Below are 24,902 nucleotides of genomic sequence, written 5' to 3'. Positions count from 1 at the left end.
ACATTTCATGAAAATTAACAAAAAGTAGTAGGGGCATTAATAGATCCTGGAAGGCATTACCAACCTTTCACAAAGCCTACTAACCATTCATAAAACCCAAACTTGGTCTTAAACCTTTCATAAAACCCAAAATTGGTCTTAAAAGTAGTCTTTTAGGTGCTTTGAGAGTCAATATGGATTTGATGATAGCCAAGTCAATTTTGGTGAAGAAGCAAAGACTCTTAAGTTGGTGAATCGTGATTTGTGAGGCCTTTAATCATAGTGAGAGGATGATAATTATTCTTTGTTATCTTGTTTAGTGCCTTGTAATTGTGCATAGTCCAATGTTTTAAAACTTGGAATTGGACTTTGAATCGACCAAGGGTCAGTCCAAACTTGGATCAAAAATGACTTGGTTTACAAACCGAATTACTAAAAATACATCAAATATGAAAGCTTCTTTCAAGGTGAGTATGCAAATATATATATCCAACTTTATAGACCTCATCATCTGTGTTGATTGCCTAATTGCAGGAATAAATCATGCCTTTTGGTTGCTACATTACTTGTGAATTGGCCCATCATTCATTACAATGCAGATCATTGCTCCATAGACTCAACCGCACCATAGTAGATCAAATTAATCCAAAAAAGTCATGGATCCGATTGAGAAATCACCCGTATGCTTCATCATCAAATTAAACTAGAAAGCACATAACACTTCAATAAAAAAAAAGCTTGTTTCATACGCTTGGAACATAATCATTGCACTTATCACATTGGACTACCGTTGCACTTGTATGCAGACCAAATGTGCTCACCAATTTTGTTTTAGAGCAGACCTTTACATTGCAAACCAAATCAGAGAATTGTCTCAGAAAGAGGTCAAATTAGCCCTTGCAATCTCCATAGAAACAATCACAATAAGACCTTGAAGATAGGCTTGCAAAAAGGGCATCAATCCCAACCTTTGGAAGGCCTAAAATAGAATAAATATCCTTGCAAGAGCTATCTCAGAGTGTCGAAAGACTGCCATAAAGAGGCCTCAAGGATAGGTAAAAAACAATGCCTTAGACCAGCCTTCAAACTGCTCTTGACTTTGTCTTTATCCAACGAATAACATCACAGAAAGATGAAAAATTAAACCCAATAAACCTTGCCTCAGAGCTCAAATGAAACTCATTAGCCATCACAAAGCAATCCGAAATCATGCCTCAGGGAGACCCTTAAACTAGACAAATTTGCCAAAAGGGAGGTTGAAATAGTCTCAGAGACAACCCCTATAAGAGGCTTGAACTAGTGTCAAAACTGCCTTGTAACTAAGGTCTGAAGAGGCTCAGATAGGTTTAGATTGAGCCTGAGAACAACAATGAAAGATTGCCTTGAAACGAGCTCTGATTTAGCCTCCTTAGGAGTAGCCCTTGACAAATGAAATTTTCACAAAACGATGAACTCAACATACTTCAAAACTCAGCCTTTTGCTCAAGATCCTTGTGACTTCTACTGGCTCAGGAAGATAGACGAATTAGATTAATATCAATGGGAAAGAACAATTGCATATTGGGGAGATTTGAACCTCTTATTTATAGAGGAATGCAGGGGCTAGATTAGGGTGACCTACCCTGGAAATGCTCCAAAAGATAGAGAGCCGACCTTAGTAGAAGAAACACTTATATTTTTAAAATAATTTTTTTTAATGAGACAATCTTGAAATCATTTTATGGAACCAATTTTTTCAATGATAATTTTATCCTTTTATGGCCAATTTGGGCTAGGATATTCCCCATTTAGAAGGCTGATAAGACCTACACAAATTAAGAAATTTTTCTTCAATATTTAACCAATCATCAAACTTCCTTTCAACATTCAAATTGGGGACCTTGACCACACTTTCAGGGAACAAACTTTGATTAGTCATATCTCCTCAATTGTGAGAAGTTATGAGCCATGCCACCTACCGTTGGAATTGGCATGACAAGATCTGTCATTCTATGATGGTCTTGCTTGCAACGAGATCTTCCCATTCAAATTCCTAATGAAATGCAGGGTATCATGACCACACCACAGGGCCTTCTCATCCTTCTAGGGCTTCTTGACCATTGGAGCTTCCAATCAATGCAATCCACAAACATATATTAAGAGCGTTCAAAGATTGTTGTTGGCACCAATGACAACACCATTCAACAAGCTTGAGACCTACCCCCTCATGTGAGGCCATCATCATAGTCCCATGCTTATCATGATCTATCAAAATACAATGGACTTAAAGAATATTGAAACCCCCATGAGCAATGAACTGCCCATCCTAAAAAGGGATTTAAATGAAATCTATGAAAGATTCTTAAACAATCTAATCTAAGCAAAGTAAAAGGTTAAAGGGTGGAAAAACCAATGCCGAGGAAAGGGTAACTCAAGTAATGCAAACACTCTTTCCACAAAGGCGCTCATGGATGAAGGTCTTGTATAACCCATGTATAAGACTATGACACCACTTATGAAGTTCACCCCAAAACCATATCACTTATAATATTCACCTATTAATTGAAGGGTTAGCCTAGATACTATTACTTCCTTCAAGGATTTGGGAGTGCCTAATAAGGCTAGTTGGTAGCCCTCTTGTTATTGCTATATTTACCGGATTGTTGAAGATCATACAATCTACTATAGTCGGGACACAAAAGGGACAGGGGCCCACTGTCACCTCAGCCTAAGTGTTGACACCTAATCCGAAACGGATGAGGTGAAGCCGGACAGTCATCTAGAAGATGAACTGATCCGTTGTGTATATGTATAAATAATGTGTTAGCTAATGAATAAAATCAATCAGTGTTTTCTCTTGTTCAATTGCTGGAGTTACCCTGGCCTGACATGGTATCAGAGCACAGGTCCCAGGTTCCAGAAATTAGCTGTAACTCCTGCTGGCCACATCTGCTCTCTGCGCTGCCTCTGACATACCTGTCTCTGCGCCTCTGTCCATAACTGCGCCCTTTGTCATGAGCGCCCCTGGAATGCGCTGTTGTATGTCAGGCTCTGCTGCCTCTGCTCCCTGGCGCACCAGCGCTGCATATGCTCTCTGCGCCCTCTGCCATTAAGTACGTTGCTGCCAGTACTTGAATTGAGGTATCGTTTTTGGAGGTATGAGCTGTGGACTGTGTTGTTTAACGTTTGGGCTATTGTTCATATGGACTGCGTTTTTAAAAAAAAAGACTCCTGCGTTTTGTTGCTGAAGACTCCTGCATTTTAATGTATTGAGAGCTGTGCCTTTAATGTTATTGAAACCTGCGTCTATTGCTGCGTGTTTATGGACTGAACGCTGCTGGTGTATCCTGGTCGAAACTCCATTGATCGGGTTGTGAAGCTTTGGTGAATGGTGAACTGTGGTGACTGCGCCTTAATACATTGAAGCCAGCGTTTATGCGCATCGAAACCTGGCCTGACAGAAGCCTTGGATCATGATCCCACAACGGTCGGTATTGAAGCTTTGGTGAAAGAAGTGACTGCGTTTATAGTTTTGAAGAAACTGGCCTGCGGATATATATATATGGAAATATATATATGGTTTTGGTGACTGCGTTTATGGTTTTGGTGACTGCGTTTAATGCTGAGATATATTAATGCTGAGATATATATAACGATGTATATTAATGCTGAGATTTTATGCTGAGATTTAATGCTGAGATATATATAACGATGTATATTAATGCTGAGATTTTATGCTGAGATTTAACGCTGAGATATATATAATATATGCTGAGATTTAATGCTGAGATATAGGCTTGCGGATATATATATTAATGCTGAGATATATATACCTACGTGTGCTATTGACCTGCGCAGTGATATATATTGAGACCACAGTGATGAGCGCCCTTTTTTACAGTGATTTTCATATGAGCGCCTTTGTTTAATATATGTAAGCAGTGACATATATATATGCGCCCTCTTTTTGTTCAGCAGTGATATATGTAAGCAGTCATATATGTGAGCGCTATTTTTTTTGAGATATTGATATATGGAAAAGCAGTGAGCGCCCTTATTTTTTTTGTTAAACAGTAATACAGTCATATATGTGAGCAGTCTTTGAGCAGTGAACAGTGTATTGAGCACCCTTGTTTTGTTGAACAATGATATATATATATGAGCAGTGATATATATATACTGTTGCATAAGGCAATCATATAAGGATTTTTTTTCTCTCAACAGAAGTGTTTTTGGCAGAGATAATTTTTTTTTACAGAATGCATTCAATCATTTCAATGGTCGGAATAGTTCTCACTGGCAAGGAGAACTATCCTGAATGGTCTCGGATGGTGAAACACACCCTCATCTACAATGAGCTGTGGAAAGGTGTGTGTGTCGGAGAAGAAGACAGAGACCCTGTGCAGCCCACATCAGACAAAGAACTAGCCATTTGGGAAAACAAGAACGGCAAAGCCTTTGCATTGATCGCAGCATCTGTAAATGAGGAAGTAAGTCGTCATATTTCATCCTATTCCACTGCCTTTGAAGCTTTACAAAAGCTCAAAGAACTCTATGATACACATTCTGCACTTGAAGTTGTTCAGCTCATGATTAAACTCTTCACTCTTGAACTGAAAAATAATGATCCTCTTACTCTTGCTTCTGAAATAAAGTCTATAGTGCATGACATTAAATCCACTAAGGTTGAGCTTGATATCTCTCTTATTGCCTTTCTCAAAGCACTCTATCCTACCTACTCTAACTATCTTGAGTCTTTACAAGCAAATGGAAATCTTAAAGATATAACTTTTGACACTCTTGTGAAAAAGTTTGCTGAAAGAGAGAAAGCCTTTGGAAAGAAAACAGTCCCTGAATCTTCTGAAGAGACTGTTTGCCTTGCTCATAAAGAAAAGCAGTCTGCTCAAAATTCTACAAGAGGAAGAGGTGGACGAAGAGGAAGAGGAAGATACTTCAGAGGCAGGGGGGGCAGACATCCTCAAGCAGAAAAGTCAGATCTGCATTGCATTCGCTGCAAACGAAATGGATCACATGATGCTTCTACATGCAAGCTACCATGGGACAAAGTTGAGCAGAGAAGAAATCAGCAGAAAGGTAAAACTGATGACACAGACAAAGGTAAAGCACCTGAATCCGCTCACTATATTGAGGCACAATGTAACATTGGAGTAAATGAAGACTTGTTTAATGCTTCACTTGCTTCTTCGAAAAATGACTGGTTGCTTGATTCAGGAGCAACCTGTCATATGACTCATAGGAGAGATTTCTTTGAAGATTTCACTAACAATGTTGATGGAGCAGTATACTTTGCAGATCAGTCAAAAATCAAGCCATCAGGGCTTGGCACAATCAGGCTTAAACTGCCTGGTCTTCCAGACTTTCTTCTGGATCATGTTCTATATCTCCCACAGCTGAAGAGAAACTTGCTGTCCCTGGTCCACATCCGCCAGCAAGGTCACTCCATTCACATGTTTGATGGCAAGCTTGAGGTAAGAAAGGCATCTGACCACTCACTTGTCATGAGGGGTATAGAAGAAGAAAGACTCCTTAAACTGCAAGGAACCTCTGCTCATGCACAACATTTCTCATATATTTCTCATCATGAAGAATGTACACTTCCATCAAGTTTATTATGGCATGCTAGATTTGGACATCTAAACTATGATAGTCTCCGCTTGTTGAAGAAAAATGGTGTTGCTGGTTTGCCTACAATTCCTAGAAAACATAAACAATGTGATGCTTGCATTCTAGGAAAGCATAGCAAACAGTCTTTTCATGATTCACATTCAAGAGCACATAGGAAGCTTGAACTTATTCATTCAGATTTATGTGGTCCAATGCCTGTTCCTTCTGCAAATGGAAATAAGTATATCATGACATTTATTGATGATTACACCAGAATGTGTTGGGTTTATTTTTTGAAGAACAAATCTGATGCTTTTCAAACATTCAAGAATTTTCATAAGTGGATTGAAAATGATGCACAATCTCATATTGGGTCTATTCGCACTGATAATGGAAAAGAATATACATCAAATGAATTTGAACACTATCTTCGCCAACATGGGATTAAACATCAAACAACTGTGCCTTATAATCCTCAACAGAATGGTGTAGCTGAAAGAATGAACAGAACAATTTTGAATATGGTACGATCCATGCTTTTCTTCAAAAATGTAAAGACAATGTTTTGGGCTGATGCTGTTCTATGTGCTGCATATATAAAGAATAGATGTCCATCTAGTGCTATAAGAAACAAGACTCCTTATGAATTGTGGTATGGACATGTTCCTTCGGTAAAACATCTCAGGATATTTGGTTCCACCTGTTATGCTTTAATACCAAAGGTACATAGAAACAAACTTGGTGCTAGAAGTCGTAAGTGTATCTTCCTGGGGTATTCAAACACATCTAAAGCATACCGCCTTTATGATGAAGTAAATAAAAAGTTTGTTTTATCTAGAGATGTCATTTTTCTTGAATCATCCAAATCTGACAGTGTTGTTGAGCGGCAACTTGATCGCTTGGATAGATTCACAAAACCAAAATCATTTCAAGAGTTTGATAATCAGATTCCACATCTTGAAGGGGGGATTCCTATACTAGATCAACATGTGGAATCTTCTTCTGAAGAACAATCTCCCCTGCATGACACTCCAACAACGGATGATGCTTTAAGTGATGTAATTGATAGAATTGGGAGACTCAATCTTGATTCAGACCCAACTCCATCAACAGAACAGCCTGGACCATCTCAGAAAGGTCCTCCAAAGTGGCTGACAAAGACACTCGAAAGTGCTCATCCTGATGAAATTGGAAAAACAGGAACCAGAAATTCAAACCGACAAGATGGAGGTGATGTAGATAACTCTAATTCACCTGTTGATATGGATGTTACTTATGATTGTGAATTGAACTTGTCTACAGATTTTGAACCAACTTCCTTCAAAGAAGCTGCTTCTCATGATGAATGGAAAGAAGCGATGCAGAAGGAGTATGATGCCCTCATAAAGAATGGCACTTGGAAGCTGGTTGATCCTCCATTTGGAACCAAACCAATTGGCTGCAAGTGGGTCTACAAGAACAAGTACAAAGCTGATGGCTCACTTGACAAGCACAAAGCTAGGCTTGTGGCAAAAGGTTTTGCACAAAAGGAAGGGGTCGATTATGAGGAAACTTTTGCTCCCACAGCAAAATGGGCCACCATCCGGACGCTCTTTGCACTAGCTGCTCAGAACGGTTGGAAAGTCCATCAAATGGATGTAAAAACTGCATTCTTGAATGGAGATCTAAAAGAGAATGTTTTTATGTCCCAGCCTGAAGGATTTGCTGTGAAAGGACATGAACACAAAGTATGCAAACTTGTGAAGTCCTTGTATGGCCTCAAACAAGCACCACGAGCCTGGTATGAAAAACTAACTGAGCATCTTCTGAAACTCAACTTCAAACATTTTGATCTTGATGATGCAACTTTATTTGTCAAGAAAGTTGGCAAAACAGTTGTATATCTTGTGGTATATGTAGATGATCTTTTAATGACAGGGAACAATGAAAGCTATATTGCATCCATAAAGAAAGAATTAGGAAATTTTTTTGAAATGACTGATTTGGGCTATGTTCATTACTATCTTGGCATTGAAGTAACCCAACATCCAAAGTCCATATTTCTTTCTCAAAAGAAATACATTGGAGATTTGTTAAACAGATTTGGCATGACAGAGTGCAATCCCCTTTCTACTCCAATGGAACAAAACTTGAAGCTCACATCTATTGAAGGAAAGGAATTTGAGGATGCAACAAAGTATAGACAGCTTGTAGGAAGTCTCATCTACCTCACTACTACCAGACCAGACATTTCATTTGCTGTTGGAATCCTCTCAAGGTTTATGCAAAAGCCTTGTGAAGGACATTGGTTTGCTGCAAAAAGAGTTGTAAGGTACTTGAAGGGAACTCAAGACCTTGGAATAAAGTATACACAGGTGGATGACTTCAACTTGATTGGATACTCTGATTCAGACTTCGATGGAGACAAAGAAACTGGGGTATCTACTTCAGGATATGCTATGAGTCTTGGATCAGGAGCTGTCTCCTGGAGATCACGCAAACAATCAGTACCAGCAGATTCCACAACAGAAGCAGAATATGTGGCAGCAGCTGAAGCAACGAAAGAAATTGTGTGGCTCAGGAAAATTCTTGAAGATTTGCAGGTAAAACAAATACAATCAACTCCACTCATGATTGATAACACATCTGCAATAAAGTTGGCCAAGAACCCAAAGTTCCATGATCGCACTAAGCACATCAATACTAAATATCATCTGATCCGACATCATGTTGAGGCCAAAACAATCCATCTCCGTCATTGTTCCACAAACGAGCAAATTGCAGACATCTTCACCAAAGCGCTTGGAAGAGAAAAGCTTGAAAGATTCAGAATGATGCTTGGACTCACCAACATCCCTTCAGATTAAGGGGGGGAATGTTGACACCTAATCCGAAACGGATGAGGTGAAGCCGGACAGTCATCTAGAAGATGAACTGATCCGTTGTGTATATGTATAAATAATGTGTTAGCTAATGAATAAAATCAATCAGTGTTTTCTCTCGTTCAATTGCTGGAGTTACCCTGGCCTGACACTAAGTCCCCACTCTTTAAGCCTCAACTTGTACTGCAAGGCTATGGGTGGCTTCTCATGAGATACTCCAATCAACCCACTAGAAGACTAGTGTCTTCTCATGGGATCTAATTGGCTGAAGGGAGGAGCTTTTTCATAGCTATTCCGCTGGCTTAATGTAAAAATTTGCAATATGTATTAAACTAAAACAGCCGACAAGTACACTAAAAATTGACGGAATTCTTCAAATATATAACAAAAAGTATTGTACTTGAAATATACGAACTAGAAAATGAATTTAATCTATGAAATGGTGCTTTGTTAGGGGAGTTGATGAACAAGATTGTTTGTTGTCCTGTTTTAACAAGGCTTCAAATCTGCAAATAAATCTATAACAGAAAGCATATAAACTCAATATTGTGTTAGATAGGTCATGCAAATAGTCAAGTTTGATGTATTTTAAATGCCCCGATCAATTATAGAAATGATTAAGTGATTGAACACTTTGTTAGGCAGGTTTCTTTGCTGTTTTAGCAGGGCTGTAATTTGTGCAGAAAATGCAGAAATTAGCAAGTGAAATACTTTAATGAGCGACCCAAAAGTGCGAGAGTAGTTCCAGATATTAGATCTAGGGGTGGAGAGGTCAAAAGACTAAAGGATGGTAAATTTATAGCACTTTTAAACCTTGAACCTGCTGTAAAATTGAGTTTCTAGTACGTTGGAAATTCAAATTTAGAGGTCATGGGGTCAAAATCCCCTTGGGAACACGACTTAGAAATTTATTTCAGCTTATAATAAATACAGGCTGAAGCAAATGATTCTAAGTTACAGATTTAAAGTATAAACTATAAACTTGAATTTAAGCTAAAACAAGATAATCAAACGTGGTATCTAGTGTCTTGTTGAGTACCTTTTTGAGTGAAATCTGCAATTTGGAATTTTGCTACAACAATATATACCTGCAAATTTGCACACAAAAAGCTAGATATACCCACATAAAATATGCAAAATAAAACTAAGAAAACATATATATCCATCCCTTGGTTAATATTTAGATTTAGGCTCTTTTCTCAAAGGGTTTTACTAGCTAGAAAGATACAATTTTTTTGACAAGCTAGTAAAATAAAATATAAATTAAAATAGAAGGGAAAAGATTTTTGGAATTTTAAAAAATAAATAGATGGTTGAGAGGTGAGTGTAGTGACCGTACTAAGTTAAAGAGCCATTACTGAAACTGTAAAGATTACTGAAACTGTGAAACTGTAAAGATTACTGAAACTGTAAAGATTACTGAAAGAGTTTGAAATTGTATTAATTGATTTGATGAAGTACTTACCTGGTCTGCTACGGATGTTGTGATGAAGATGCTTCAGAACTTCTCCAGCGCTCTCGTTACCGAATGACCAAAAACCACCCAGCCAAACCGAGTATACCTAGATACTCAATCCAGTATGCTTCTCAACCGATGCATACCGTTCCCCCGTGCCCAGAAACTTCAAAACAAGCAAGGCTCAATAGTTCCGGATTATAAGCAGTATGTATAAATTTCCTCTCCTTCCTCCTGCCCCCGTCTTCCGCTTCGGCCTCTCCTTATGTACTGTTCATTAGCGGTGGTCGCTCTCTCCACCAACGAGCCCACCGCTTCCTTTCTCAGCGACACCTCCTCAAAATCCTGAGTCGTATCTTTCTTTTAAGGATATATTGACATGTGTGATTTTGCTTTGATTAAAATTTTATTTGTTTAATTAAAATGTCCTAAGTTCATACATAGGAACTTTATTTTGATTTAATTTATCCCTTTAATAATTTATTGACATACTTTATTAAAATTCTGAGATAGATAATTATATAACTTGATTTTTAAGAATTCACATAATTCTTTACATTTATTTTCTTTATAACCCTTTTACTTTATACTTTTAAACTTAATATCATTGGTAATCGCTCATTAATCATGAGGAATTAAGTAATATGTGCTGATGGGTGAATGCGACTTTTCTATTTGAAGGAGTGTCAGGATATTTAATATTTTAGGTAATTTAGAATATAGTTACCAGTGCAGTGCATGCGATACATGCATATGTAGCTATCATATGCATGCTAATATTCTCGTGCTCTCTATATTAATGATGGGTCACTACAGTTAGTCTTTACGTTTGCTTTTGGTTACCACTATGCCAGATTGTGATCACAACCATTCGTTTGTCAGCTTTCTTGTGAGGAACTAGGAGTGAATGAGGAGTTGGGGGTGAAACTATCCCCTCAAATCAATATAGAATAACTTGTAATAAATTTGATCCCACTAGGAGGATCTACTCATTCGAGATGCCCCAACTGTTGTAGCAATAATGCCATCAATATCCTACAAATTTGGTTGAAGATTCCTCCTAGAGGGCTTATTCAACACTTAGATTGCGTCTTCTTGATGGTAGCTAAGGGTGAGTTGATAATATCCCCTTCCACGAGAACATTTTTCCCTCAATGGATCACTACAATAGCTTTGTGATAACCAAACTATACTCACACATTTGTCTATTAAGCATAAGGGCTGAAGTTAAGAGAATAAAGCATGGCAAAATCAATCCAATACATCAGTATTTTGCAAATTGGTTTCTTATTGCATGGCATAAAATGATTGTATAGTTGAAAACAACAATTTGGAGGATGAACTAGCTTTTTATACAACTTTTCTGTAACTCCTTTCATAAAATAATAATCTTTGACTTGTAGTTGACAATTAGTTTGGATACTAAGTTGACTCATGAAGAGAAAATAATATTTTAATACAATGAGTTTGCCAACCTAGTGGGCTGAATTGCTTCAACACTCCAAGATAGTCCCATTCTCCACAAGAGAAAGGATCTGAAAATTAACAAATAGGAAATAGCGATCAAATCTGCTCCAATGTTCCACTCTAAGGCTCCAATGTTCCTCCTAGACAACTCAACCTCTCCTTGGAAACACGAATGATTATCTTAGCAACTCACTCCAATAGGAAAGGCTTAGAAACTTGAATTTTAATGATTACCTTTTGTCCACAAAGGTGTCTTCTAGGAAATAATAACCTTCAAAGACTAGTTTGATCCCCTTAACAATTATCCTCTGATTGAATTGAGTTTTCCATGCATTAATAAGTCAAATTTGCTACCTCTTCAAGATCTCCAATGCCACAACCTTGTTGGCTAAGCATTTTGGAGTATTTATCATATGCTAAATCACTTGAAAAAGTCCAACGTGTTGCCACATAAGCTTGGTCAAACCATTGAAATTTGTTCAAACTGAGGATCTCCAACGACCTTGAGGAATTTTTTTTCTTCTGATAGATAGTTTTGTTCCTCTAATCGAATAGAAAACTTGGACGCAATGCATGTCCAAAATGATGCAATGCTTTAGTTATTTGTACCTGGAAAGTTGTGCACTCCTAATGACTGCCTCCATAACTTGAGAGTACCTCATCCAAATGGAAAATTCCCCGCAGCGTGTCATCCTCTCATTGAGCTTTGCAATTTGGGACCCTGGTGAATTTTTGACTTCCTGGACCACTTTGCATTGGGAAGCATGAATTGCCTTGCGAATTGTGTAAATATCGTTCACTGTGAGACTACCATATTTGAGAAATATTTGAGGGATATGAAACCAAAGCTAAGGCCTCCTATAAACTCAATAGACTCATAAACATGTGGAACGACATAGGTTCCCTTGACAGGGGTTGGAATGGTCGCTACATTGGTGATCACCCCTACAAAAGGAACGCTCTTCGAAAATCATGAGTCCACATATAAGCACACCTAAGGACCTTCAATCCTATCTAGGATGAAAGGAACTTGAAATTAACTCAAAGGGATTGGCCATGGTTCGACCATAACAAGATTGACTCAAGATGATATAAGGTCTAGGATGCCTATAGGGTCTTGCAAGGTTGTTACAAGGCTTTGATTTGTGACCTTGGGCTCCCAATGGTGTTTAAGAATGCTGCAATGAATATAGGTACCCTTGCTGAAAGAGGGGTAACACCTCCTGTACCTAAATTTGGCAACTTGTATATGGTCATGAGATAGTGTGAACTTTGAATAAGATACCTAATCTAATCCACTTACGTGGCTTATGCATTAAATATTTATCACTTATGTTTTACTAGCTCTTGTGTACATGATGGGTCGATCGCACTCTATTTCCTAAGTCGTGCTTAATGAAACCATACTTGTACACAGTCCTTTGGAGGATGTTGATGATGAAAGACTCACACATTATGGATGACGCCACACCACTAGGATGATGGATATTGGACACTTGATGATGACTTGGCATACCTCTAGAGACCCTCCTCCACCCTTGATACCTTGGACGTTCCCTTGGTACATGGTGGCTTAGATGGATAATGTTGTGTCTTGATGGGGCACCTTTGGTGATGAGACATGACCTTTTGATTTTGAGACATGCCTTTTGGACAATTCATTGTACCTTTCGTGGAGAGACATGTCTTTTGGAGATGATGTCAACCTTTTGAGGCCTCTACACTCGCATGTGTGGCCTTTTGGAGGGAATTTTCATGTTTGATCGTATTTTCATATTTGAGGCCATTATGGGGGTCGATTGGAGATGTATCCACCTTGTATCACAATTTTTTGACATTTTAGGGGCTTTTAGTGAATTGTTAGCTTAATTGAGGAGAAGTTCTGGGTTATGCTAGTGTAAATAGGGGAGTGCTCTCCTCACTTGAGATCATTGCACATTGGAGAGATATCACTTATGTTAACTTGTCTTTTTCTCTAACTTGCTATGGAGCACTAGTTGAGCAATGTTTCTTTTGGGAGAGATGGTTCTCTTTCATGGATGATTATTGGTGAACTTGGATGATACATGCTATTAAATGTGAATTATCTTTCCTTGATCTTGTTTATTGTTGATAGATAGTGGTTATTAAATATGCACTAGAGTTATGTTGTTATTTCTATCTTTCAATTCTCCTTGAACAAGGTTTTCATCAAGTTCTTTTGAGGTGACCGAGGTTAAGCTCACTCCCTTATTTGTCCAAGGAAATAGAAGGATGTTGGGGTTAGAGGATTAAGGAACACGAGTTAGTCTCCCTTGGTTTCTTTGAGCCCACATCTATCTCTTTCTTCCAAGGATTTGTTACTCCTATACTCTATTAGTCCTAGATCAAGGAAGACACTAGTTAGATCTCGTTATAATGCATGCATTTACAATTAAAACATCTGAGAAACCAATTTTCCAAAACATGGAACACAAGTTAACCCAGAAATAGCAACCTTTTAATTTAATAAATAATTATAGGACAATGTATGCCAAGATGGTTGCTCAACAAAGACTCGAACAACTGAACTCTGAAGCACAATCGTGGACCCTTGATGGAACCACCAGAAAATTACACCCACTGGGTTTTCGTCCCTGGAATCAAACTGGAACTGGCCTTGCCAAGTTCTCAACAAAGAAAAAATAGATAGACAACTCAGGATGATCTCACTGTCAGGTTCCTATCCCCTTTTACAGGCTTGATGGACTCTCTAGAAACTTTATTTTATTGTTTTCCATTGAAAAACGAAGGAAAATACCATGGGCCGATATCATGGGAAAATACCACTGTAAATACCATGGACAAATTCTGTCCACTTTGACCATATCAAGAAAAGGGAATATTACATTGTAGCGTATATTTAGTTGAGTTTTAGGGATGGGGTATGAATTTTGAGGATGATTATCTTGAGAAAAACCATATTTCAAGAGATGACACATAGTGAGCTACCAAACATTAAAATAACTATAGAAAATAGTGAAAAATAGTAGTTTTATTGTTGGTGATTAATAACAAATAAACACAATGCAACATTCAATTAAACAATGTCCTATTAAAAAAGGTCAGTCATTGTTCTCATTATTAAATAAAATGATAATATAATCATACATGCATACATCATCATCTAACCTGACTACGTTTTATATGATGTATATTCATATTGATTGTCTTACTTAATACATAGCACATCATAAAAAATAAAAAAATAAAATGAAAATGCTTGTAGATTGAAAATTTAGTGCTTAGCAGGGTGTAGGAGCCTTCCTTTGTTCATAGGGAGCTTTCGTTGCAAATGAAGCACTACATATGCATTGAATACAGTGATGTGCTCCCAAAAGAGGACCATTGCTCAGAGATGCTCATTTGAGAAGTTGTAGAGAGTGGGGACATATTAGTCAGGGAAAATATTAGTAAAGAACAAAGGAAATGATCACGTGAGACAAGATTTTAATGCAATCAACAGAAAACAGCCTTAAACCATAGTTACTATAAATAATCACCATAAACTAATTTAGCTTTTACCCAGAGATACATTACGCACCCTTTATTTTTGTTGTTCTCACCATCGCATTAACTAGATAACCATAATCAAAGTTTCCATGAATATATCCAATGCCAACACTTCCAATATATGAATCCTAGTCAACTGCACTCTTTATTAAGGGTCCATATACAAGTACAGCTTAACTACTCAATGAATTGTTGAATACCCATAGGTTGAAGCTTAATAATAAGATGACCTTCAAATGTTTGGGCAGTCAAATTTTTTAGTTTTCATATCTACTTCAGGATCCCTGAGAATGGACAAGGTGTGGGGGACATATTACTATATTAGTCTGGGAAAGTGTTAAAAGAACAAAGATTTCCATGTGCTCAACATAAGATGGCCTGAAACCATAATTACTATATGTAATCACTCTCAACTAATTTATTCTCTTTCTCATACTGTCTTGTTTTCTTTTAAGGTCCATCTGCTGGTCTATAGGACCTCTTTCATTTGAATCTCAATTGGAATTTAAATTTAATAAAAAAATGATGGAGAATGTCAAGTTTATAAGACTTTAGCCATGAAGTTTCCTAGTACATAAGATTTTAGCCATGAAGTTTCCTAGTACATTTATGTTCTCGTGGGCCAAAATATGTCAGAGGGAGGTTTTATCTTTATATTTCTTCTCTCTTTGTAACTAAGAATTCCGATCATGCTCGCAGGTAGTGATTTTCTCTTTGTGGCACTCTTTGTAAGTGGGATGCCCTTTACTGAAATCATAATTTGTCTAATGTTTTATCTTATGGATTTATTTGTTCATTGTTCATCTAATCATCATATCATGTTTTATATCTTATGCTGCTGTTAAATATAGAAGATTATAATCTCCATTTTTGAACTGCTTAAATTTTCAACATGCAGAATCCCAAAGATAGGAGGTAAAGATTTGGATCTTCATCTTCTATATAAAGAAGTAACTTCCCGAGGTGGACTAGATATGGTAAGATAGGTTATTAGAGCATTCTTTTGTGCAAGGAATTTCTAATTTATCATCTTTAATTTCTTTGACTATTAATATCTACAAAATTTTTGGGGCTTCTTAATTGTTATATTTCTGTTTAAAAGGACCATGATACTGTACTTATTTCCAAACTACTGTAACCTCATCATTCAGAAAACAATGATATAACAAAAATAGAAATATGGAGCCTGAGGCATGTTAAAATATATCCCAATCTAGTAGGCTGTCTTTTGAAACACCTCTAAATATTGTTGCACATCACTGAACTATATTAACTGTCGAAAAGCTCTTTTTAGTTGGTGACTTCCTTTATGGCTGAAATGCAAGTCATTGATGTTTTATATTTGCAAAGGAATGGAGTATGTGTAGATGAAAAAAGGTATATGGATGTTTCACAAATTCATAAGTCGTCACTGTGGGTGTTTCAAAACCTCTGTTACCTTCCCAGTGAACTTTACTTCAAGTTTTATTCTTGATACACTTCTGTATGCATAGTTGAGCCTCATAATTTCAATATATAACAAAAATCTGGTTTCAAGCTATTATAGTCAACTGTGAATTCTATCCTTGATCATCAACACTCATAACAGTTGAATCTAATTTTTCTTGGGTATCAGCTGTCAACATGACAGATTAGTTCAAATCTCTACATGTACCAATCACACCCGACCAAAGTTTGATGCTTTTAAGAACAAAACACTCTGGAAACCTTGCTCCTTTCAATCACCTTGTTGGTTGAAGGATCATACAAGCAATAAGCCTTGGAATTTCATTGTAGTCCACTCGAATGCAGTGTTGGCTTGTATGTTGTAAGTTGTTGCACTTCTTTTTGGGAATATGGGCACATGCATGAGATCGAAATGTGAAATTTTTATTACTATTGCAGTTACTGGTTATTATTCTCCTATCAAATTTGATTATTTCTTTTCTGCAATTTCTTTGGGGCAAATACTGAATAAAACACTAGTACAACTTCACAAAAAATTAAATATCTGAATGGATGCCGATATTTTTGGATGAATGTCCCTGGAAAAACCCTAGTGTGGGGAAAACTAGTTCTTCAGGTGAGTAGTTTATTTATTCTCCAGCAAAATCTGTGATTGAAAAATTACAACTCTTTGCCGTAAATTAGCAAACCTCTGGAAAATTGTTTCTTTCACTTCTGCAAGTCGATTTGGCTTCTTGGAAGCAACTCGGCCCTCACTGGCAACTCGCATTGACTGGGAAAATCAACTCGGCCTCCTTTGGAATTTGACTTCTACTGGGAAACTTGGCTTCTATTGAGCAAATTGATCTCTGGAAAATTTCTTCTTTCTTCGGCAACTCAGCCTCTCTGAAGCAATTCACACTATTGGGAAACTTAGCCTCTTCTGCAGATAAATTCAACCTCCCTCTATCTCTAAGATATTGGAAATTGCTGTGAAGAATTTTCTCTGGCAACTCTGTCTTCAATCACTGCTGATCTCAATCTGCTGGTGCCTTCATGCTATCATTGTGCCCTTGCTCTCGTTGCAAATCTGTGTCTTTGATGTGTTCTCCAAATGCCCATCGATTTCCTCTTATAATCTCTCATTGAGCAACCAATGGCTATGATCTAAGCTCAATCGATGGCTAAGATCATTTTGACCCCTTTAAATGACTTTTCTAGAAGTCACTAGACGGAAAATCAATTTACCTCAATTAATCCAGTTTAATTAAGCCATTTCCCTAAGTTAGACTTAGGAAAGTTAATAAACTGGGTAATTAATTCTAATTAAGGTAATTCTCCTTGGAAACTTTTTTTGGGTATCTGAGAAAATTAATCCACTTGTGTCTTTAGCCTCATAGACACCATCTGAGACTAGAACACCTGTTTGAGCTACATAAACTAACACAAAAGACTTAAAAATGGGCAACAAGGTTTGTAACCTTACATTTCGCAAAAGGAGTCATTTGCCAAACATCTTGAGTAGGTGCCTAATTGATGATATGAGCTGCACAAACATTGCTTCTCCCTAGAGCTTAAGAAATATCTGATGAAAATGCAACACATAGAGAGCCATTTCCACCATGAGACACTTCATCTTGTTTAGGGCTGGCTTCAGCCAAATAATGCCATGTGATGTAAGAAATGGATGAAATACATCACCAAAGTGTATCGTCATGGCCAGTGTTGATAGATTTGATTGTATAATTGCTGTGATTTTCGACCAAGAATTTAATTTTTTTGAACTTCTCGAGGGCTTCATCCTTGGATTGAATAGTATACATCCAAAGAAAGCAAGAGAAACCATCAATGAAGGTGAGGAGTTATGCAGACGTAGCAAGAGGAGTGGTCATAGCCTGGAGATGTCACTATGACCAACTCAAGAGCAGTGCTATCAAAATGGATCAGTAAACCCCAAAAAATGGAACTGCATTGGAACTGTTAAAAAACCAGATACAAAACTGGTTGACCAAAAAATTTAAAATTTTGGTTAAAAAATTCATGTATATTCATGTGAATTCAAACCATTAGATTCAAATTTGCAAATTCTTGTCATGTATATAACAAGTAGAGGTGCATCTAACCAAAATAGCAGTGAGTGCAATCCATATCTGAACCAAAATACATAAATAAAGAGGCTCTAAATGGCCTCTAGAGTCTAAAAATAAACATGGTAATAATTAGTAACTATAGTCTAGAGTTAGAGTCTAGACTTTACAGTCTAATCAGATGACAAAATTCCTAAATCTTCATCTCCACATCGTCAACATGAGTAGACTTGAGATTGAGCCTTCCTCAACAATAGCTCCAAAATAATAGAAAAAACAGCTCTATAACAGTCCAATAAGTTCTCCAAGTCAGCCCCTGAATTGACTCAAGAAATTCTCCAAATTAGCCCTTCAATCAACCTATCCAAATAAGAACTCTCCAATTCAACTCCAGAAATCAACCCAAGAAACCCCAAACCAGCAAAAGGAATGATGCCGAATGAAGATGAACATTGAGCTCAAAATCTCAAATTGATGAGGTGAGATGTGTGAGACAAATGTAGCATGGGGACCTTATTAAATAGCAATGGTAGGGTTCGAGGTTTACTTTTAGGGTTTTACTTTTTATTTGTTTGTTGTTTTTAAAATATTTTTGGGGGGTTTTGGTGAACCCACATTGTTCATACAACTATGTATGGAATAGGTCGATTAGGCAAAGGAGTTCAGTTTCCTATGGAATTAACCAATTTCCAATTTAACTTTGTGATTTGGACTAGAAATGGTATGGAATTTGTTTGGCCAACTAGTTCTTGTAAGACAAGTCGAGGATATGAGAGTCGCTCGGCTAGACTTTTTGGAAAGGTCTCGTATGTTCTCCCAACATACATTGGGTGGCTGAATCATTGGAGTGCCATTTTCCATACTTGCCCATATAATGCAAGGTCCCAAAGTTGATATGACTCGAGTGTTGAAGTCATAGTCTAAGTCACATGGCATGAGAACACGGGACACAAAAGAAACGAAAATACGAGTATTTGACACGTGACACGACAATCCCCCAGAGCATGACACGGAGGACATGTTCTTCAACCTTTCAACCAAAAATACATCAACAAAGAGGCCCAAAAATGGCTTGTAGAGTCCAAAAAAAATCATGCTACAACAAATAACTAGTATTACAAATCATCAAAATCATTGCATACATTGGGATCCTCATCATCAATATCACCCTCTAGACATTAAAATAAGATAGAAAAAGCTTAACATATCAAATCAAGATTTTGTTTGAGTGATGGGTATATTTTTACTAGGATTGTGACAGAGTAGTTCAATAATTAATGCCACCAACATCGAGGTACATAGAGGGCCTGGTCCTCTTAATTAAATGCTAGCTCTATACCATCATACATGATAGACTCCATGAAACATTGCAATCCCCCCAATCTTAAAATCTTGAAAACTGTTAATTCTGTTTGATTTTGAGTGGGATCTAAAATTTTACTTTCCCCATATGAAATCCAATGAGGTTGGAACCACTCTCGAACATCGTGAGTCAATTAATGTAATGTTAAAAATTTAAGTCCACTTTAAGAATATAACATTACCATTAATTGCATGGCATTAGCAGGGCCTGAACAAATCCACTTTTCAACATTTGGAATCCCTTCTAACATTGCTTAATTTCCCTTAGATGCACTACTGAAACTTTTGAGATCTCCAAACCGATGACTAAATTGCATGAGCATGATGTAATAAATCGATTTTAAGATGCTTTTTCACTCGACAAGTGTCCAAATTTGAGGACACCATTAGGGCTTGTGTCCAACACGAGTCAGACTCGTGTCAGACATGTGTTGTGTCTGACACGTGAGATACATAACGGAAGGTGTGGGCGAGGACGTGTCATGTTACTTAGGTCATAGTTTGTTGGTGTCATTTGTATTCACAACCATTATCGAGAGTTAATTTTGTTTTGAAAGGGATGAAGATTTCTGCAACTTATGAAAAGAGTTGTCGCAATAACTGGCATTGATCACTTTAAAATTAAGTTGCATGAAATGTGGAAACATGTACTAGTTTTAGAAATGGGAAATGCTCAAAAACATGATCCCTTTTATGAAGAGTATGTTGGAGGAAACTATATATATATATATATATATATAGAGAGAGAGAGAGAGAGAGAGAGAGAGAGAGAGACCTTTTTTAAATAACACATTATCTTGCAAAAAAATAAGAATGATGGGATAATTTGTACTTAAGTTTATAAACAAAGTGTTCAATTTGCCGTAGTTTCCCATAGATTAAGGTTTCTTAGCAAATGCCCTTATGGGCACGTGGGTGTTTTCAAGATGTTTCCTTGTTTCCCAGAGTTTTTGGTATTGGTACGTGGGCACTTTAAGAGTTTTGTGCAACGAAGCCTTGAAATCATCGTTTATAATCTTGATAACCTATCGATCTGGCTAAAACATCACTCTTTTTTGTTGGTGTGAACAACGTCATATATAGAAAGAAGATTTGGTCCAATTCCAAGATTAGGGAGAGACCCAAGTCAGGAGCATTTTCCATCCATGGATCAAACATTAGCAGCACTGCTGTGAAAAATCTACGGTAGGTTTTGACTGAAAATAAGGGGAAAGTATTTGCTGCCTAAAAAGAAGCTTGCTGGTGAAGATAGCGATAAAAAACCCTAAAAATTAATGGCTGTTTGAAAATAGGTTTCTAAAAAACCCAATTTCAGAGTTGTAACAGCCTTCAAACAGTGTTGAAAACCCTAATTTCAGATCTTAAAAACAGCCTTAAGGTAGCATTGGATACGGAAGAGTTCGACAGTGATCTTTTTATCAAATCCTAATCCAACATGTAGAAACTGCAGAAATGTATCAACAATTTAACACAGATCACAAGATGATGCTCACATGCCATAACTTCATCGATATAATTTACCCAGACAAGAGAGATCCACCAATATACAGAAATAGTACAAGTGTCTTTAGGGAAAATAATGAATTTATTCACTTGAACGCGATGATGCAAATGAGAGTTCGAGAATGAATGATTTACTTGAATGAGATGATACAAATGAGAGTTTCAGTTGTTTATTTACACAACTTAAGTGAGGCATCCCTTCAAGAAGGGTTTATGGGCTCACAAAACAAGGGCATATACCCCAGCCATAAAATGCAATAAATGAGTATAACAACCCAAAGGTTGCCCCATTAAGGGCATCAACCACCCACATAGCTGGTTGGCACATCTCCACAAGTAGAGTTTACACACATATTCTCAACATATTCCAGGGAGTTAATTCAAAGGGCATTAAAACTAGACAACTAAGAATTTTATTACAGGTTATTTTCTCTACATTAAAGATGAATGTGTATGTAAATTTTAGATTACAGTGTATGATGGTAAATTTGGTTTCATGGGTACATCTTATTTGATTTTTTTTATCTTAGTCGTTTATGTCAAAGTTATGAACTATATTGGGGTTTTGTGGACCGCAAAGGTTTTTTAAGCATCATACTTTATGAACTGAAATGCATATCTGGAGTCTGGACATATCATTGTCTTGAAATGAACATTGGACCTTTTGATACTGAAGCTGTTGCCCAGATTAAAATATGGCTCTATTTTGTAGCTTGCTTGGTCTCCGAATCTTCTTGATGATGCTTTCATGGGACTTTTTTTTCCTGTTTCTTTGTCTTGAGATCACAAAATATGACTTGTTTACATTTCCCAATGTTGGTCATTGGAACAACTATTGCCTAGAACCTATACACATTTTCAGACAAGTAACCTGCCCTTTGCACATGTTGCCAGCGACCAGAATGGTTCTAACGCTTCTTTGCTAAATATTTATGACGTGTTTAGCATTAATTGTCTTTGTAACTTTTGTGACATAATGTCTATGCTCTTGAATACATCAATTCAAGGGATTGGCTTGTGCATTTTGTGTAAAAACATCCTGGATTTCTGCATATAGGAGAGTGAACTGTGTCGTAGCTGCAATATTAGGAAGTTTTACTTGCTGTGATGCTTTCAAGCTTTTCGATGGTGTGATCCTTACTGCTAAATGTTCTTGCTTGGAAATCAGTAAAAATCAGTTTGCATATCTTCTCCCTCACAATTGGATTATTAAGCAGCGCTATAATGAACATTCGCAGATAAAATATTTTCTTGTCTCTTTAATTGTGATTTTTGTTCACCTTTGAGTCCAGTGTTGAAAGTTTATAATTGTCACTCTGAAACATGTTGCAGGTTGTTAGAGAAAGGAAGTGGAAGGAGATCACTTTGGTGTTTGAATTTCCTCCAACAACTACAAGTGCTTCTTTTGTTTTACGGAAATATTACACCAATCTGCTTCACCATTATGAGCAAGTCTACTTCTTTCAGATAAAGGGACCTATCATGACACCTCCGGGTAATAGGCTAATTTAATTTGCTAAATTAGTTGATGGTTATTACTAATGGTAACATGGTTTCAGGCTGTCTTATCTTGATCACATTGAAATCTTATGTCTCACATGGTGATTTCCTTCGTTCTTTAGTAACACTTCCCTTGACTAAAATGTTCACGCCTTGTTTATTCTCAGAGGCCGAATGTACACGTTCACCTTCTACAGATCGTGAAGTAGACATCAAAAAGCAGAAAGTTGATTCTGCTCAAGCTCTTGGAGGTAATTTTACTTTTAACCTACGTATATTCAATAATTCATTTAGTAGTGTTTGCTTAAGCTGTATTTGTACTTGGAACCTTAACAAAGTTTTAATCTTATAATACCAATCTGGTGCAGTTGACCCAGCATCATCTATTGGAAGTGTTATTACTGGATATATTGATGGGAAATTTGATTATGGTTATCTAATTAATGTGATGGTTGGAACAAGAAAATTGAGGGGTGTGTTGTACCACGTACCGGTTTCTAACACAATACCACAGGGTGCAACTGTGTCTGCATTTATGAATTGTTTGGGTGCTAACCCTAAAACGTTTGGTACGGAGCATCAATTTGAACGAAAGCGTAAGAAAAAGGAAATAACCAGGAAGGATCCAAATGCACCTAGGCAGAACAGAACTGGTTATAATTTCTTCTTTGCCGAGCAACGAGCTAGGCTGAAGTCAACGCAACCTGACAAGGATAGAGCAATTAGCAGGATGATCGGAGACTTGTGGAATCGCCTCTCAGAGGAGGATAAATTAGTATGTAATACGAAATATCTTTTTTTACTGTTATATGAAAACTTTGATAAATAGTAGTTGGTAGTCTATATTTTTATTTTTCTACTAAGCATAATTTTGTGGCAGCCTTATCAAGAACGTGGCATAAAAGAAAAGGAACGTTATCGAAGAGAGATGTCTGAATACAAGGAAAGACTCAGACTTCAGGTCCATGGTGAGGATGCAATCAGTGGCTCTCCAAACGTTTTGCAAATGGAAACAAAATATACTCACGGCGGCAGTGATGTTGGAAAAGAACTCAAATTGAAGGAAGCTAAACAGGAAACTACATTCTCCCAAGAACAGGTTCTTAAGTATTCATCAGAGAGTGGTCCTGTTGTAACAGATAATACTAGCAATCAATCTCTTTCTATCAGACATCCCAGCATGAACCTGTTTGGAAATATATCTGCCAAGGAGGGAAATCCTTCTTCTGTTGAGGACAAAGGCATTTGAAGGAAATCATCCAAGGCCTGTACTAAACCATAGTCTGCAGTTTAGGTACTTGGGTGTCTCAACCACCGGATTTTGTTGTACTATATCACCCATTAGACAACCATATTAAGTAGTTGCGAATGGGAAAGCAGCTGTATCAAGCCCCTTTAGCTATGTGAATTTGGATTAGTGAAAATGGACTTTTATAGTTGCAAACAAGCAACAGATTTTGTCCCAGTAAAGACATTTCACCAGAGTTACTAACGTTGCTGTACATTGCTGATTACATAGGTCAGGCAAACTTGCAATGACATACTTAAGCTCAAAGAGCAAGTCATAGACATTGCTGTAGTAGGGCTTCACTTTTCCGCAAGGCAAATATGTTTTTGTTATTATTTCATATGATCAATTTGCCTCTGTTTTCTCTGGTTTTTGCCAGTAAGAATGCTGCCAAATTGGCTCTGGTACGCTATGTATTTTTGGGGCCTCCCTCCTTCGGTACTCATTAGGCATAGATAAAGATGAGAGCCCATGTAAAATGATAAATGATTGTAATGATAATGTAACTGTTAATGCGAAAACAATAAACATGATCTATTTTATTCATTTTATATAGTTGGGTATGTCGTAGCCTATGTTACCGGAAACACCACATCCCTAGTTTCACGTTTTGGACGATTCTGCGTTTTGGAGATGGATCCTTTTACAGAATACCTTTGAAATACGGCTGTAACGTTTTAGTGAGGATTCAGATTTTTGAAACGCCATGCAAGCCGTTTTAGTCGGCGTTTAAGTCACTTCTGCCAGAGCTATGAGCACTTTAAAAAAAATCTTAATCCCAATTGCTTACCAAAGCTACAACTATACCCCCAAGGCCTCCAGTTTGGTTTTAATTCCTA

At 37.2% G+C, this 24,902-nt stretch overlaps 1 protein-coding gene across 5 annotated transcripts in view; it reads left to right on the top strand.

The window, feature by feature from the left end:
- The window catches only part of LOC149147031 (high mobility group B protein 9-like), a 42,219-nt gene extending 17,605 nt beyond the window's left edge, over positions 1 to 24,614 (top strand). For all 5 annotated transcript variants that reach the window (XM_089439490.1, XM_089439486.1, XM_089439487.1 and 2 more), the window contains 5 exons: positions 15,797 to 15,875; positions 22,608 to 22,770; positions 22,943 to 23,026; positions 23,144 to 23,550; positions 23,656 to 24,614. In XM_089439490.1, coding sequence (XP_089295616.1) covers positions 15,797 to 15,875; positions 22,608 to 22,770; positions 22,943 to 23,026; positions 23,144 to 23,550; positions 23,656 to 24,024 — 1,102 coding nt within the window. In that variant the 3' untranslated portion in view covers positions 24,025 to 24,614. The remainder of the gene's footprint in view (positions 1 to 15,796; positions 15,876 to 22,607; positions 22,771 to 22,942; positions 23,027 to 23,143; positions 23,551 to 23,655) is intronic.
- Positions 24,615 to 24,902: the final 288 nt, after the last annotated feature.

The sequence above is a fragment of the Pinus tabuliformis genome, chromosome 9, assembly GCF_031772625.1.
Source record: "Pinus tabuliformis cultivar Carrire ecotype Pingquan chromosome 9, CPIR1, whole genome shotgun sequence".
NCBI lineage: Eukaryota > Viridiplantae > Streptophyta > Pinopsida > Pinales > Pinaceae > Pinus > Pinus tabuliformis.
This window is presented reverse-complemented; position numbering and strand designations above follow the sequence as displayed.